Below are 16,556 nucleotides of genomic sequence, written 5' to 3'. Positions count from 1 at the left end.
AGCCATTTTGGAAGGGCGGTATATAAATCTAATAAATAAATAAATAAATAAATTTAACATATTTGTATACTGCCCAAAATGCAAGTCTCTGCACCGTTTACAACAAAACAATAAAAACAAGTAAAAAGGTTAGAACACAACAATTTAAAATTTAAAACAATGTTAAAACTATTAAAAATCATCCAAGTATTAAAACAGTATCTAATTAAAAGCCTGGGTGAATAAATGTGCCTTGACTGCCTTTCTAAAAGCTGTTAGAGATGAGCCGAAGACAGTGTAACCATTGCAAAGCAGTACCTCCAATTCCCAACCCCCTCAGACATTCTGGAAGGATACTATGGTTGATAGTATCAAAAACCGCTGAGAGATCCAGAAGGACCAACAGAGTCACACTTCCTCCATCAACTCCCCGTTAGCGATCATCCATCAAGCCAACCAAGGCAATCTCCACCCCATAGCACACCTGAAAGCCCGTCTGAAATGGGTCAAGCTCTTCCAAGACTGCCTGGAGCTGGGAGGCCACCATTCTCAATTACCTTGCCCAATAGTTGTTTAACCTTGAGGGATCCAATGCAGGCTTCTTCAGAAGAGATCTAACGATTGCCTCCTTGACAGGAAGGCACAAATACACAACAGCCTCACTGCTCAAATAATGTGCATCTTTACAAAGCCTGGTCCACATCCAGAGAAAAACAAGTGAAATTGATCTAGTAATGGGGCTTCCTGTCCCCTCCTGGAGAGGTGAGCTGGTCTTGTGGTAGCAAGCATGAAAGGTCCCCTTAACTAAGCAGGGCCCACCCTGGTTGCACATGAATGGGAGACTAGATGTGTGAGCACTGTAAGATATCCCCCCTTCAGGGGATGGAACCGCTCTGGGAAAGCAGAAGTTTTCAAGTTCCCTCTCTGGCTTCTCCAAAATAGGGCTGAGAGAGAGTCCTGCCGGCAACCTTGGAGAAGCCACTGCCAGTCTGTGAAGACAATACTGAGCTAGATAGACCAATGGTCTCTTAGTGTATGGCAGCTTCCTATGTTCGTTCCCTGAAAATTTGCTTGAGGGTTTGGAGCAGTGTTCCCTCTAAGGCGTGCACACGCTCACAAGTTTTTTTATGTCTGCTCAATTAATTTTAGATCCCGCTCAGGTTGAATCAGGAAGGCCCCATTCTGAAAGCATGTGCACACACATTGCCTTGATACGGCCACCCAGAACAAAACTCATTCTGCACACAGATAAAAAAATTAGAGAACACACTGGTTGGGAGATCCTCTGGAATGGCATAGGATCAGGTATTGAAGGGGGCTGGTGGTCAACAGAAATTGTAGGAGCACCTTGCACAAGCAGAATTGCCCTTCTCCTTGTGCAAGTTACCTTTGGATCAAAATCCCTGAAGGCAAACATCCTTTTTCAAACCAGGATCTGAGAAGTTATCTGATGAGGAACATCGACGAACGTATCATTCATTTAATATGATTTCTTTATATTGTCCTACTGATTCCTAAAAAGGAATGCAAGTGCTTCCATTAATTTAATGTTACATTTCCTCTCACCCCCCGCCAGCGCCACCCTCATTTTAATTCTTTTTTTAAAAAATTTAAAAAGCCGGAACACTCATAAAGTTTTGAATGGAATGGGCTTGTTTCATTCCGAGCTCGGAACAGGAACCCTCTTTTACGGGTGTTCTGTTCCGAGCCCAGAACACTTGGAACAGCCCATTTCGAGCTTAGAAGTTCCAACTTGGAATGTTCTGTACATCCCTAGATGACAGGCTGGTACTCTCTAAACAAATAAATTGACTTGCATATGGAGGACAAGTGCTGACTTTAAAGAATATTTTAAACAACTTCTTCTATTACATAAACCTATGTTTTTTTATGAAGTCCATAATACCATCCAAAAGTGTCATAATTTTAAACTTCTGGTGAAGATGAGTTGTTCAGTTCTGAGTGACTGCACTAAGCTAAAAACTCTGAAGCCAGCAACAGCTGCCGAAGAATAGAGTAAAAGCTATTACATTACTTAACGGACAAACAAAATTTTGGAATGCTGAATGAGAACCCAGCAGGCAAGCTGTTCAGGCAGCCTATCCCAGGTTTATGTATTAGCAGCAATTTTGCAAAACAGATCAAGGGGAATTATTTGGAAAATTTCCTTTCTCCCCTGCCCTTGCTAATCCTAAAAAAGTAGGGTAATTTTATGTATGCTGTTCTGCTGTCTGGTTTGAAATCAAATAGGAGGTACAAATTTATTTGTCTAGATTGTTTGCAAGTTGGTGGATTTTTCCCCTTGAATGGAATTTTTGGTAAGGTAATGTTCTTTATGGTGCAACTATATTTACCTAATTCTCTGAAGGAAATTCGAACAACTTCCTGAGATTACAACTAGTATTCAGAGGTAAACTGCCTCTGAACTACATTCATGTAGACCTCTCTTTCTCTATGCATCTGTCTAATCCTCTTTTAAAGCCACCTAAACTAAACTGTTGGCATGTGTGTGTGTTTTTGGATGGACTTGTCAAAGAAAAATTCTTATTTTCTTTATGAGGAAGCTGTTTTGTCCACTTATCTGAACAATAACTTGAAAAGAGTCACCACCTCTGTCCTATGTTTTGAGGCAGTTTTATTATGATGTAGCTATTACAATGCAAAAATTCACCTCAAGGTGCTATAAGACTCTTTCTTATTTTTGTACTGCAATAACCAGCATATCCCTATTTTCATCGTGAAATATTGGAGTGCATAGAAGCCTGCCTTCTATCAAGTCTGATTGCTGGTCTATCCACTCAGCACTGTCTGAGTGGATAGACCACTCAGAACCGGCCTCCTTTTTGGTTTCAATTTGAACCGGGTTCACACACCCCTACTGGAGATAACAGGGATTGAAACTGGGACGGTGTTTTGTGTGTATCAATCAACTCTTACTAGAAGTAGATGTTTTTGTGCTTTTTAGCCGTGGGGCGGGGGGGGGAGCACCCTTAAACCATAGAAGCTGTTCATTGGCAACTTCCACCTGCTAGCAATAACCAAAAGCGAGTTGCAGAAGTCCAACACCACAGCAGCACTGTAGCCAATAAACCCTTCCCTGGATTTCACCATTTCAGACTGTGGTGTCGTTCCATGTTTTTGCTGGGGTGAAGGGGGTGAGGTGGGAGGAGCAAAAGCAGAAGCTTCTCTCAAGCATACAAATATGAGTTAGGAAGAATGTTGGGCTTTCTCCCGGACAGCCTACTTTTCTCTGTGCAGTAATGTTTTTAGATGGGGAAGCATTTAAGTAGTGCAGTTCAGGAAAAGGGTTTGCCATTCAATTCTGCTGTATAAAATGGTCTTTAGTACAGGTAGAATGTGGGGGGTCAGATCATCCTTTGCCTCTGACAAGACAATGGCTTTGACGACCTCAATGAAAAGACATCTGTGCAAGCAATCTTCCCCATCCCTTCTTTATAAGAACATAAGAACATCCCTGCTGGATCAGGCCCAAGGCCCATCTAGTCCAGCATCCTGTTTTGCACAGTGGCCCACCAGATGCCGCTGGAAGCCACAGGCAGGAGTCGAGGGCATGCCCTCTCTCCTGCTGTTACTCCACTGCAACTGGTACTCAGAGGCATCCTGTCTTTGAGGCTGGAGGTGGCCTTTAGCCCTCCAGCTAGTAGCCGATGATAGACCTCTCCTCCATGAAGTTATCCAAACCCTTCTTAAAGCCATCCAGGTTGCTGGCTGTCATCACGTCTTGTGGCAGAGAATTCCACAATATGATTATGCGTTGTGTGAAAAAATGCTCTGTCTGCTGGTCCTAAATTTCATGGTAATCATTTTCATGGGGTGACCCCTGGTTCTAGTGTTATGTGAGAGGGAGAAGAATTTCTCTCTATTCACTTTCTCCACACCATGCATGATTTTATAGACCTCTATCATGTCTCCCCGCAGTCGTCTTTTTTCTAAACTAAATAGTCCCAGGTGTTGTAGCCTTGCCTCATAAGAAAGGTACTCTAGGCCCCTGATCATCTTGGTTGCCCTCTTCTGCACATTTTCCAGTTCTACAATGTCCTTTTTTAGATGTGGTGACCAGAATTGTACGCAGTACTCCAGGTGTGGCCGCACCATAGTTTAGTATAAGGGCATTATAATTTTAGCAGTTCTATTTTCAATCCCCTTCCTAATGATCCCTAGCATAGAATTGGCCTTTTTCACAGCTGCCGCACATTGAGTCGACACTTTCAACGAGCTGTCCACCATGACCCCAAGGTCCCTCTCCTGGTCAATCACCGACAGCTCAGATCCCATCAGTGTATATTTGAAGTTGGGGGTTTTCGTCCCAATGTGCATCTCTTTACACTTGCCAAGATAGAACCGCATTTGCCATTTTGTCGCCCACTCCCCCAGTTTGGAGAGATCCTTTTGGAGCTCCTCACAATCTGTTTTGGATTTCACTACCCGAAAGAGTTTGGTATCATCTGCAAATTTGGCCACCTCACTGCTTACCTCTGCTTCTAGATCATTCATGAATAAATTAAAAAGCAATGGTCCCAGTACAGATCCATAGGGGACCCCACTTCTTATTTCCCTCCATTGTGAAAACTCCCCATTTATACCTACACTCTGTTTCCTGTCTTTTAACCAGTTAGCAATCCACACATATACCTGTCCCCTTATCCCATGACCACTAAGTTTCCTTAGGAGTCTTTGATGAGGAACTTTGTCAAAAGCTTTTTGGAAGTCCAGGTATACTATGCCAACTGGATCACCTTGATCCACACACTTGTTGGCACTCTCAAAGAACTCAAAAAGGTTTGTGAGGCAAGATTTACCTTTGCGGAAGCCATGCTGGTTCACTCCCAGCAGGGCCTCCAGCAGCTCCCCGAGCCCCAAGAAAAGCTGCTCCTGAAGGTTGGGGGATGTTTTTTCAGGGAGCTACAACAGAAGCAGGGAGGAAATGCTCCAAAATCACGGACAGGCATGTTTCATGAGTATCTCGTACTGTTTCTGAGGGCCCTTGATCCTCAGGTACAGACTTTTTTGGAGACTCGGGGAACTGGAGCAGAAAGAAGGTAGGAAATATTGCTTGTACAAGCACCCTTGTACTCACACTATTAAGTATATACCGTGTATTCACGCTCACATAAACACACACACAGTTCTCAAAGTGATATCAAAAGCTTCAAATAGAGACCTTTGTGGTATCTCACTATTTTCTTTCATCCCACCCATACCCTTATTCTCAACAAATCCATGCTGGCTCCTACTAATCACCAGTTCCTTCATTACCCAGGGATGTCTAAATCACATGAAGTTCCATCTATTCTGTACTGGTCAGGTCTCACTTGGAATACTTTGTCCAGCTCAGGGCCCCACACTTTAAAAACAGGTTCAAAAGGAGGGCAAAAAAGTTGGCGAGAGGTCTGGAAACCAACCCCTGTGAGGAATGGTTGAAGGAGATGGGCATGTTCAGGCTGGAGAAAAGACTAAAGGGAGATATATCCCAAATATCTCAAGGGCTGCCACATAGGAGGAGTTGACTCGTTCACTGTTCCTCCAGAGGGCAGGCCTAGAATCAGTGGGTTGAAATTTTAAAAAAGCAGATTTACGCTAGACAATACGAAGCATTTTCTAATGGTAAGAGCAGTTCAATAGTGGAACAGTCTGCCTTATGCAGTGGTGAGCTCTCCTTCGCTGGAAGTTGTCAAACCTCCAGTTTGACAGCCAGTTTGGCAGTTTTCCCCATTTATAACAATGGGAAGAAATACAGCAACATTTGTAGCACAACCACCAGTTCTTTTTTTGGAACATAAGTTTTGTATTATACTTTTTATCATTTGTGTTTTCTGTCATGTTATTTGCAGTGTACAATAAATACATTTTTGATTTTTTTTTTTTAATATAGAATAGCCAGCCACTAAAATGTGTGGCATTTAGAAACTGTTTATACAGGCTACGACTGCTGTAGAGCAGAGTGCTGGACAAGATAATTTGTTCTCAGTAAGTTAAACTTTGTTCCAACAGCTTGTCATTATTTAGCTTGTGGCAATTCCAAAAAGATGGACATGCAAGTCATGACCAACCTGACCCATTAATTTCAACAGGACTACTCACGAGTAATTTAGTCTGGATGTTAACCAGCAGTGTGAGTTAATATAATGAAAGTTAGAAAATCATTCTGATCTATAGTACCAACCATATCTATTTCCAAAAGAGCAAGAAACGTTATCCTTATGGACGCATAACTGGAATATCTGTGGGCAAAAGAAAGGTACTGGCAGATTTAGGGTAACCTGCAGATATGTCAGTTTCACAAAAATCTCTGTCTGAGTGTGAAAGAAAAACAACTAAGGAAACAAAGAATGATCCAATGAAATAAAATTCCATAGATTCAGAGGGTTCTTCAGGCAACCAGGTGGGATGAACTAATGGAACCCAGTGGTGAGGGCAGCGAAGGAGGGATTTAACAAAAAGCAGTAAATTTATCAGTTCTCTCTCAAGACAGTCACAACCCCTTCTGTTTCTGAGGGGAAAAGATGCTTAACTTTCACCACGCTCAGGCACAGGCTCAGTTAACACATGCACACAAGGGATGGACTATTGTTGCTGGTCCATAATAGCTTTCCTTACAAATTTACTAGTTGTTTGGTTTGGCAGTATTATTTATTAAAGGTATATCTACCCTGCTTTTCCACCTCCATAAATGGAGTATGCTCAAAGGAGCTTACATCTATAAAGCTTCTTGGGCCTCACTGCTGAATGTCATATTTCTCTTGCTTGAGGTTTGACCTAGGAGTTTTATAGGGGTGTGTGTGTAAGTAATATGGGCAAGGTCAGGAACCTACCTATGAAAATGACACATTTCTCTCTCTTGTGGTTTGGTCTGAGAGTTATAGGTCAATTTCCAAGGTAGGTTCTAGACCTTGCCCAGACCATACACACACACACACACACACACACACACACACACACACAAACGCCTGCCCAGAAAAAATCATTATGTTCCTGGAAAATGTAGCAACACTGGAAAAGCATAGGTTAGGATTAGGGTTAGTTTTAGCTTGCGGGTTGGGACTGGGATTGGGGCTATGTTAGTGTGAGGGGTAGGGTTGGAGTATGAACAAACTTTTGGCAGTTTCCCCGAGTACTTTTACACACACACGCTCACACACACACACGTGTGACTTTGTGGTACAGGACACATCTTTTCAAACTGCAAGCCATTTTACTAGTATATATAAAAACTACGATCAAAGACATCCAAATCAATAAAACATAAATGAAGCAATTAAGAGTCAACACTGAGAAAAGCCCAAACTAAAAAATTAAGAATCCCACGAGCAGGTAAGCAAAATGCTTGACAAACGAGAACAAGACAGCAGAAGAACACTGGAAAAAAATGGAAGTGAGGGAGGCCATGGCTAACCAGAACCGATAGATTCATACATGTTCTGGATGCCACAGAAAAGGCAATTTCCCACATCCCTACCTGCTGAACCCTCAGGGGTTCTCTCAGTCAAAACAGGGTGGTAAAAAGGAAGCAAGCATGCAATCCTGATCCACTAACCATTATTGAAAGGATTGGAAGCATTGTCTTCACTGGCCCCAAGACTGGTACTTTACAGGTTAAAGACTGCCTGGAGCTGGGAGGCCAATACCCTCAATTACCTTGTGCAACCATGGAAGGTTGGAGACAGGCAGTGTGTCTCCAAGGTTTCAGGCAGGAGCCTTTCCCAGTCCTATCTAGAGATACCAGGGATTGAACCTGGGACCTTCTGCATGCAAAGCACTCACATGTAGTCACCCATCCAAATGCAAACCGAGGCAGCCCTGCTTATCCATGCTCATTACAGATAACATAGAACTTGGTAGCTCTTACAAAGTAAGTGATACCATCAGTGTTTTATGTACTGGAATGCTAAAGCCTGCATTTAAAAAACACATTTTATACCTAAGCAATGCAGTAGCATTAAAAATAAAATTGGTGTAAAGTTGAACAGAAAACTATGAAGGCAGTGATCAATTAAATACGTTCATTTGAGAACAGTTGCAGATATTCTATCTAAAGGGGGAAACCACTATTGATAAAGCAAGATACACTGATTTCAACAGAATACTCTTTATCCACAAATGAAAGCTGCTTTAAAAGTTAGTATGAAGCTAGATGTGGAATTTTACTGTCATTCCAATATAGCTGTTTAACATGAACTTTCACATATTATATTTTTCAAAATCATCTCCAAAATGCACTTAACAGCAAACACACACACTACGGCAAATAAATCTCAATATTTTCTCTAGAAATCAGAGCTCTCCGAAAAGTCACTTGCAGTAGGATTATAGATGATAACTATATTTTCAGAGAGAAATAAAGTTCCTGTGAATAAAATCCATTTTTTCCAAACCAGATACTAGACAAGCAGAAAGTAGCAATATAAATCTGTTAGAGCAAATACAACAAAATCTTGTGGCACCTTAAAAACTAAACACATTATTGTGACTTAAGCTATTGTGTACTACTGTGACTTAAACTATTGTGTACACAAAAGTTTATGCCACAATAAAATGTGCTGGACAAGTAGAACTTAATGAACTATACAAAAGGAGCTGAAATCTTGGGGAAGCTAGTTTCAACCGGAGTTGCCACTGCTACTGTCACGTATTTGTTCTCATTTAAAATCTTTCAGACACAAAAACAAACAAACTTACTACCTAAAATGGAGACACTGCTTTGCTTTTGGCAAATCAAGCAGCACCATATCCACCAGTTCTGGAAACAGGAGCTTAGTCCCCTTCAGAGACGTCTCCAAATGCTGGTAAGCTACCATTATTTTAATGAATAAGGATCAGGTTCCTCCTGAAGGGTTTGTAGATCCATACTGCAGCTTCATCTATGTATTTTTGAAGGCGGTTATTTTTCTTGAGCAGGTTCCTGTTTCATCCCACCTGGTAGCTTACTAGCAACAAATTCTGTAAATGCTGCTTCAGTTCTTGCTGCAATCTGTTCCCAAATATAATCAATTATTCATTTTACAATATACATTAAGCTAAAAGCACTCTACATAGACTGATTTGTTAGTTCTTCACCATGTAGGAATAAAGGCAGAACAGAAAAAAGTTTGTTTTGAATGTACATTTCTACAATTCAAATAGCTTATGCTAAAATACAGATTTCTTACTTCTACTCTAAAGTAAAGTCAGACCATACACATCATCTACAGATTTGGAAATTGGAAGCAGCCTTACCAGATTCTTGTGAATTTAACACTTCTAAAGCATGCATCATGGCACTTGCAAAGACATTGGCATCTTCTTTGCTGCCAAAGTTGAGACCATACACTTGTCTAGCATCCCGCCACTGATGAAAAGTCTGTGTTGCTTGATTGTACTTCAGTCCTTTCGGAATGGCACAATTTATTACCACCTGAATAAAGAAAGTATAGTTATGGCTTAAGCATGCTTTGTTACTGATGTCTGTCAGTATGTTTTACTCTGTGGATGTTTACACTCTCTCATTTCTACAGACCGCATATCCTACAACAACTAAGCCCAAGAATGTGTACATGAAATAGCAGCCCACTTCTCCTGTTTACCCTGTCTGTACTCCATGGTACACTACTATGCTGTGCTGACTCACTGAGTCAGCTCCAAAAGTGGAGTTTTTAAACTCCCTGTTTTTGAAGCCAACCCACCCCACAATGCATCAGGAAAGGCATATCTCTCATGCATAAGGGAGCAAGTCATCTCAAAAAGTGGGTAGTTAAATGCCCTGCTTTTGGAGCTGACTTGCTCCTTTAGGACTTTCCCTCCCCTGCTGATTTAAACTTTTATCAGGTATGCCCATGCAGCATTGCCTTCAGTCAGGGAAGAGGAACAATGTGCATGTGTGTAAACAGCATATATGCACAGTGATGGGGCTGCTATTTGGTGGGCTCAGAAGGCAGCAACTGTTGTACTGCTTTTTCTTTGCTAAGAGGGAGGGATGAAAGCAGACTGCAGCACCAATGGAGCCACAAAGGGACAAGAGAAATAACATAAAACATGTGCTCCTTGACCTGAATAATAAAATACTTCTTTTCTCCTTCTCCATTGATACCGAGCTCTCATTCTTGATCCCTGCACCCTTGGTTCCTATAGCTTCCCTTGTATTCTCAGTGTGGCATGGTCTTCCCCCAATAGCTGGCAATAGGATCCCAGATACATTCAAGCCCTTGATGTAAGTTATAAAAGTAGAGATCTAGTTGCAAAAAAAATTTGATCTGATGCTTCAGGAGCATTTTATAGAAACTCTGTGCAGCTTGCAAGAAACTAAAAACAAACAATTGAAATTAATCGATTACACATCGTAACCCAATTATGACAATTAACCTCTCTTCAAATAAAGAACAAACAGATGCCTAAACAATTTTTTACAACATCAGTGCAGATAGGCTGAAATTACTCTCTCTAAAGGGAGTTAATTCCACACAGTGGGAGTTGTAACTGGAAAGGCCTTATTCCAGATAACCTGGTATACCACACTGCAGGACTGAAGGAATCCTAAGGATGGTCTCTTCTTGTGAACTTGGATAATAAGTGGGCTCATACAGAGAAAGGCCCTGAGGCATGTTGGCCCCAGATGATTTATGGCTGTTTCCAGGAAACATATAAGCTGTTCCAGTAGATTCTGGAGGGATTTGAACACTGAACAATATGTTTCTGGGCAAAATACAAGGTGCTGGTCATAACCTATAAAGCCCTAAACAGCTTGGGCCCTGGGTTTTTAAGAGAACGTCTTCTTCGTTATGAACCCCACCGCCCACTGAGATCATCAGGAGAGGTCCGTCTGCATTTGCCACCGGCTCGTCTGGTGGCTACTCAGGGACGGGCCTTCTCCGTTGCTGCCCCAAGGCTTTGGAATGCGCTCCCTGCTGAAATAAGAGCCTCCCCATCTCTGACATCTTTTTAAAAGTCTCTAAAGACTCATTTCTTCACCCAAACTTTTAACTGATATTGTTTTGATTGTTTTAATGTTGTTTTTAGAATATTGTTTTAAAATTTTAAATTGTGTTTTAAATTTCTTGCTTTTAATTTTTTTGTTTTTGTTTTTAATTAATGTTTTACTTTTAATCTTGTTGTAAATCGCCCAGAGACATAAGTTTGGGGCGGTGTAAAAATATGCTAAATAAATAAATAAATAATGTTGCTGTTCTATGTTGTGGTTTTAGTTTGAGGTTTCATATATTAGTTTATCTTGTATTTTTAGTGAAAGTTTTAATAATTCACTTCTGAGAAATATATGATCTCAGTAGTTTTTAAAAAGTCTGCAGCAACACAAGTTTCTTGCAGGCTATCCAGATGACTACATCCCCCCAACACACAATTCTGCAGAACATACGGTTGTATGAGGGTTTTTGGCAAAAACTGCCATATGTGACATACGGCACAGGCAGTCATTTTGCTGTTCCTTTCCAAAACACCCTCATACATAGGCTTTTTACATGTAAGCTTGTTTGCTACAGCACACTGACTGAAGTGATGGTTTTGATCTCTTCCCCCCCCCCTTATAACAAATACCCTGAACTTTTAAAAGTGGGTCATCATGGACTACAAATACAGATAGAATCTAAAGAGCTACTTTACAGCAACACAGTAGGGACGATATACCTTTTTCTTTGAAGGGCAGATCATATACAGGTGAAACTCAGGTGAAATATCGGACCTCTGAAAAGTATACAGTGTACTGTGCTTGATTGGCCAGCAAACTCACCTGACCTGACCCCATAGAGAATCTATGGGTCATTGCCAAGGGAAGGATGAGAGACATGAGACCAAACAATGCAGAATTGCTGAAGGCCGCTAATGAAGCATCCTGGTCTTCCATAATACCTCATCAGTGCCACAGGCTGATAGCATCCATGCCATGCCGCATTGAGGCAGTAATTGCTGCAAAAGGGGCCCAAACCAAGTACTGAATACATATGCATGCTTATACTTTTCAGAGGTCCGATATTGTTCTATTCTTCAATCCTTGTCTTCTTGGTTCCATGTAATATTCTAATTTTCTGAGATTGTGGATTTGGGGTTTTCATGAGCTGTACGCCATGATCATCACAATTATAACAAATTAAGGCTTGACTTATCTCGCTTTGCATGTAATGTGTCTGTCTCATATATCAGTTTCACCTTTTAATTTGCATTACTGAAATTAATGGACTTTTGCACGATATTCTAATTTTCCGAGTTTCACCTGTAGGATTATCAGCTGCTTTTGAAACAGCCCTCCGTTTAGATGCAATTTACCCTGTGGCATGGGTGATTGCTGTATAAAAGTTTCTCTTAACTTTATAGCCTCAAAGTTGGCCATTAAAGATAGTTTACAGAACACACACAGTATAAAAACTAAGAAAAAACATCAAGACAGACAAATTAAGACAAAATCACAACCTAAGTAGGACTCAGCTTGGTAGTGACTAAGATCATACAACTGTGTAGCAACTGCTCTACTTTTGTGTCAGATTCAAAAATATGTACTCTTATATAAGCTTTGTTCAGCCCTTCCACAATATGAACTACTCAGTGTTCAAGAAGGGCCAGTTCACAAGAACATGGACCCCTACACACAATCATGTCGGAGCTGCACCAAGAACACATCCTCCCCAATGTCAAAGGACATGCCGATGTGTTCTCAGCAGATCCTCTTATGTGTGAGGTGTGATCATTGGAATTGTCCCTCTACACATGCTGCAATATTTTATAAAATATTTTTTAAAATATTTAATATTTTTACAGTGCACGTAGAACGGCAATTCCAATGATCACCCCCCACACGCAATTAAAGGACATGCCAACAATGCATCAGCAAGTCCTTTGAGGATGTTAGGGCGGTGCTTTCAACGTAGTATTTTGTAACAATAGTTTAAGCAGCTTAAGATGTGAAAATGTACTCTACAGCAGCCCTCTGCACTATCCAAGCTGTTCCTGAGGGTCAGGTATTGCAAAGGGAATGAAGATATTGCCAAAAATAGGATAGAGGCGCCACATCTGAGCAAGGTAAGGTCCTTGACTATTATAATTAATGGCAGGATAGTAATCTTTTATATTGTATCATTCTGTTTCTACTAAAACAGATTTGAACGGTTTCAGCATTACTGGAAACAATTCAAAGCTTACAACCAAGTAACTGGCTGGTTAGTTCAAATCAACATATAAAATCCAGTTTCATAAACCACTTTGAGAACTTCTGCTGATAAGTGGTATATAAATATTCATAGCAGAAGTAGGTCCCATCCATGACTATTGCTTCTTAGAGCCTGTTTCCCAAATGAATCCACCCTTCAACAGCAACTTTCCACTCAGCTTCCATTATTCATTTTTGGCAAAAGTAATGGAGGAGATGGTTGCTCCACTGCATCCTGCACATTAGATTTTTACTGGCTTTATTTAGGAAGCCCCAATAAGTGTCTGACTAGCACATTTTTCTTTTAATACTTAAAATGGTAACTTTAATGTCTTTAACTGCTTTGGTTTTGATAATTCACTTACCTGATGATCTTGAATCTTCCTGCCAACTACTCTAAATGTGTTGTTGCCTGTATGATGATATATATGAACTCTGCTGAATCCAGTAGACCCACCAGCTGGTACCCACTTCTTATTGGCATCATCATAGACCATTACAGCAGCTCGTGCTTGGCAGATGCTCTGCTCACTGTTAAGAAAAGGAAAACAAATGACTAAAAAGGAAAATGAAAAAACATACTTTTCTTTTTTTAAAGCACTATGTGAAAACTAGGAACTCATTCTAAGACAATAACTAGAGGTTTTATTATTAGAAGTGTGCATATTTTAACTACCATCGATTCAGTTGGTGGCCATCTTGATGCTTTGAGGTGGCTCCCAACTCAAATGCTTCAGGAGGGCAATCAGATCCTCTTCAGCCCAATTTGAAGCACAGCTTTGGCCCCGATCAAAGTTTTGGCCCAGCCCCCTTGCCACTCCCTGACCTATTTAGTGTTTACCAGGCAGGAACAGGGGAGGCTTTCATTTTGTATTTTGTTTTGTTTCCAGTAACAAGGGAGCAATGGCTGCTACATTGAAGCTTCAGTTTCAAAGTACACACATACTTGAAGTATTTTTAAAACTGAAAGCGTGCTTCAGCACCCACCGCTCTCTCACTGCAAGCAACAAAAATAAATGAAAGCCTATCCTGACCTGCCTAGTAAGTATTAAATGGGTCAGGGGAATGACTGGGGGGGGATGTGGCAGGCCAAAGCTTCAACAGCTGAATTAAACCTGATTCAACCCATTTTGACCCCAAACAGACATTGACTTGATTCCAATCAACCAGACCAAAGCAATTTAGTCCTAAATTTGGCTAGCAAAGCTTTGCACACCCCCAGACTCAGATACAGCTCCTGTGCTTTCCTAGTAGTTCACACATTAAATATCATTAAAAACACCATAACACTGTTGTTTAAGAGCTAATAAAAATATAAGAAATATAAGAAAGAGGAAGAGGACATCTAACCAGGGTGAATTGATTTAAATAAAAGTTTCTGCTTTTGTAATTCTTCCATTTTCCTGAACGTGAATATACATACTGGGTTATATCCAGACCCTGCATGAGCAGAAGGAAAGTGCGAACACATGGATACAACACATTTGTTTGCAAATAAGCAGAATGTTAATACTACTTCAGAACAATCTAGAACCTTTGGTCTTGCCGACTATATGCTTCAAACTACATAGATTTGCTTAGATAACAAGGTGGATAACCATGAAATTACTGGATTTTCATTTTGTTCTCTGAATAAAAATACCTTAATCAAGATTAGCTGCTTGAAGACTAGAGTCTGTACACAATCCTATACAGTTGGGTGTGTGAATTGTCAACTATGTGCCCCAAACCTTCCAAAATCAAAGTTTGTAATCATTGGGCCAAACAGTGTTTCTCCATGACATGGAAAGTGTCTGAACTGTTTGGCTGACAGAGAAAATTAAATATGCATAATTTCTAAACCATAGAACAAGGCATTATCTACCATACCATGCTTATAATGCTTAACATCAGATGTCATATATTCCCCCCCCCCCCACTTTTTTTTGCACAAAAAAGTAGCGGTACATTTCTCTTAAAAATAATCTGATATAAAATGAAATCTGAAGACAGTCTCCTAAATCTGAACTTTTGGCCTTTTTATGAACAGCTGTTTTTTTCTCAAAGAATAAATCCTAGAGAATCTAAATGCTCATCTCTAGGAGTGTTCAGTTAGGAATACAGAGGGCCACCTGTTGGTTTTTTACAAAGCTCTGCCTTCAACTGAACAAGAATCAATCTTGAGAATTTGGATCTATTATGGAATAAATTACTTGCTATAGGAATTAGTAAGGATGTCATCAATACTGCAGCTCAGCAGGAGCATTTCCAGATAGCAGACTTTACCGCAAGTTCGAATTTGCCCAAAAGCTCCAATGCGAAAAGTGGATTTTTTTTTAACCCCAGACATAAATCAGGCTCCACTCTGATGCACAACGAAAAACCCGAACTATGTGTGACATGCTCCCTGATCGTTCAAAGGGACTTCGTGGTAAATCTCACTGATATGTGAATACACACCCTTCATTCCAGAGGAGGAGTGAGCTAAAAGCCCCATCTGGAAATGCTCCAGGCAAACAATCCAAAATAAAGTACTATCTCATCATATTTTGTCTGATAAACACCTGCTAACAACTACTTTTGACCACCAAAAGTAGGATACATTGCCTGTGCATGACAAAGAATATATTTTTATAAATTCAATTTCAGTTAAAAGATTAACAAAATTTCTAAGGAATGGGTAGTTAGACGATACTTAAGCCCTAAAGAGCTGGGAATTTAACCCTCTTAAAGGGGAAAAATTAGTGATCTACTTAGCTCTGCAGATATTCCTAGTAAACCTATTTCAACTGAAATCCAGTAACAAGATGTAGATGTCAATAATTCCCTGAAGTTGGCCTTAAAGAAAGTTCTAATTAAAGGGCTATTGTCAGTTATTAGGACAACGTGCCTCTTGTAAGGAAATTTCCTTGGCCTCTTCAAACTGATGAATTATGACAAAACTTGCTGACCTGTGCGGCGGCCGCCGCCGCCTTGCCTCCGCAGCCCGGCCAGTCCCACCGCCTCGCTTCCGCGGCCAGGCCCAGCCAGGCCAGGCAACCTCTCTCTCTCCTCCCGCCCCCCGTCTCCGGCGGGGCAGAGTGCGGCCGCCGCCGCCAGCGGGGCTGGCCGGCCCCAGAGTGCCGCCGCCGATGCCGCGGCCGGCCCCAGAGTGCCGCCATCAGGCCCGCCACCTTGCCTCCGCGGCCGGGCCCAGCCCGGCCAGTTCCACCGCCGCCTCGCCTCCGCGGCCGGGCCCAGCCCCGCCACCTTGCCCCACCTCACTGGGCCCGCCGCCTTGCCCCGCCTCACTGGGCCCGCCTCGCTGGGCCCACCGCTCGCTGGGCCCCGCCCACCACCATCGCGCTGGGCTCGCCGCCTCGCCCCGCCTCATAGCCGGGGCCACCGCCACCTTGTTGGGCCCACCGCCTCGCTGGGCTCCGCTGCGGCAGCCCTGGGCCCGCCGCCTTGC

At 41.7% G+C, this 16,556-nt stretch overlaps 1 protein-coding gene across 1 annotated transcript in view; it reads right to left on the bottom strand.

The window, feature by feature from the left end:
* ENAH (ENAH actin regulator) overlaps positions 1 to 16,556 on the bottom strand; it is a 159,849-nt gene that overhangs the window by 73,635 nt on the left and 69,658 nt on the right. The window contains exons 2-3 of the mRNA XM_053307795.1: positions 13,492 to 13,657; positions 9,214 to 9,391 (exon numbers count right to left, since the gene is read on the bottom strand). Coding sequence (XP_053163770.1) covers positions 9,214 to 9,391; positions 13,492 to 13,657 — 344 coding nt within the window. The remainder of the gene's footprint in view (positions 1 to 9,213; positions 9,392 to 13,491; positions 13,658 to 16,556) is intronic.

Source organism: Hemicordylus capensis, chromosome 1 (genome assembly GCF_027244095.1).
Source record: "Hemicordylus capensis ecotype Gifberg chromosome 1, rHemCap1.1.pri, whole genome shotgun sequence".
Lineage (NCBI taxonomy): Eukaryota > Metazoa > Chordata > Lepidosauria > Squamata > Cordylidae > Hemicordylus > Hemicordylus capensis.
This window is presented reverse-complemented; position numbering and strand designations above follow the sequence as displayed.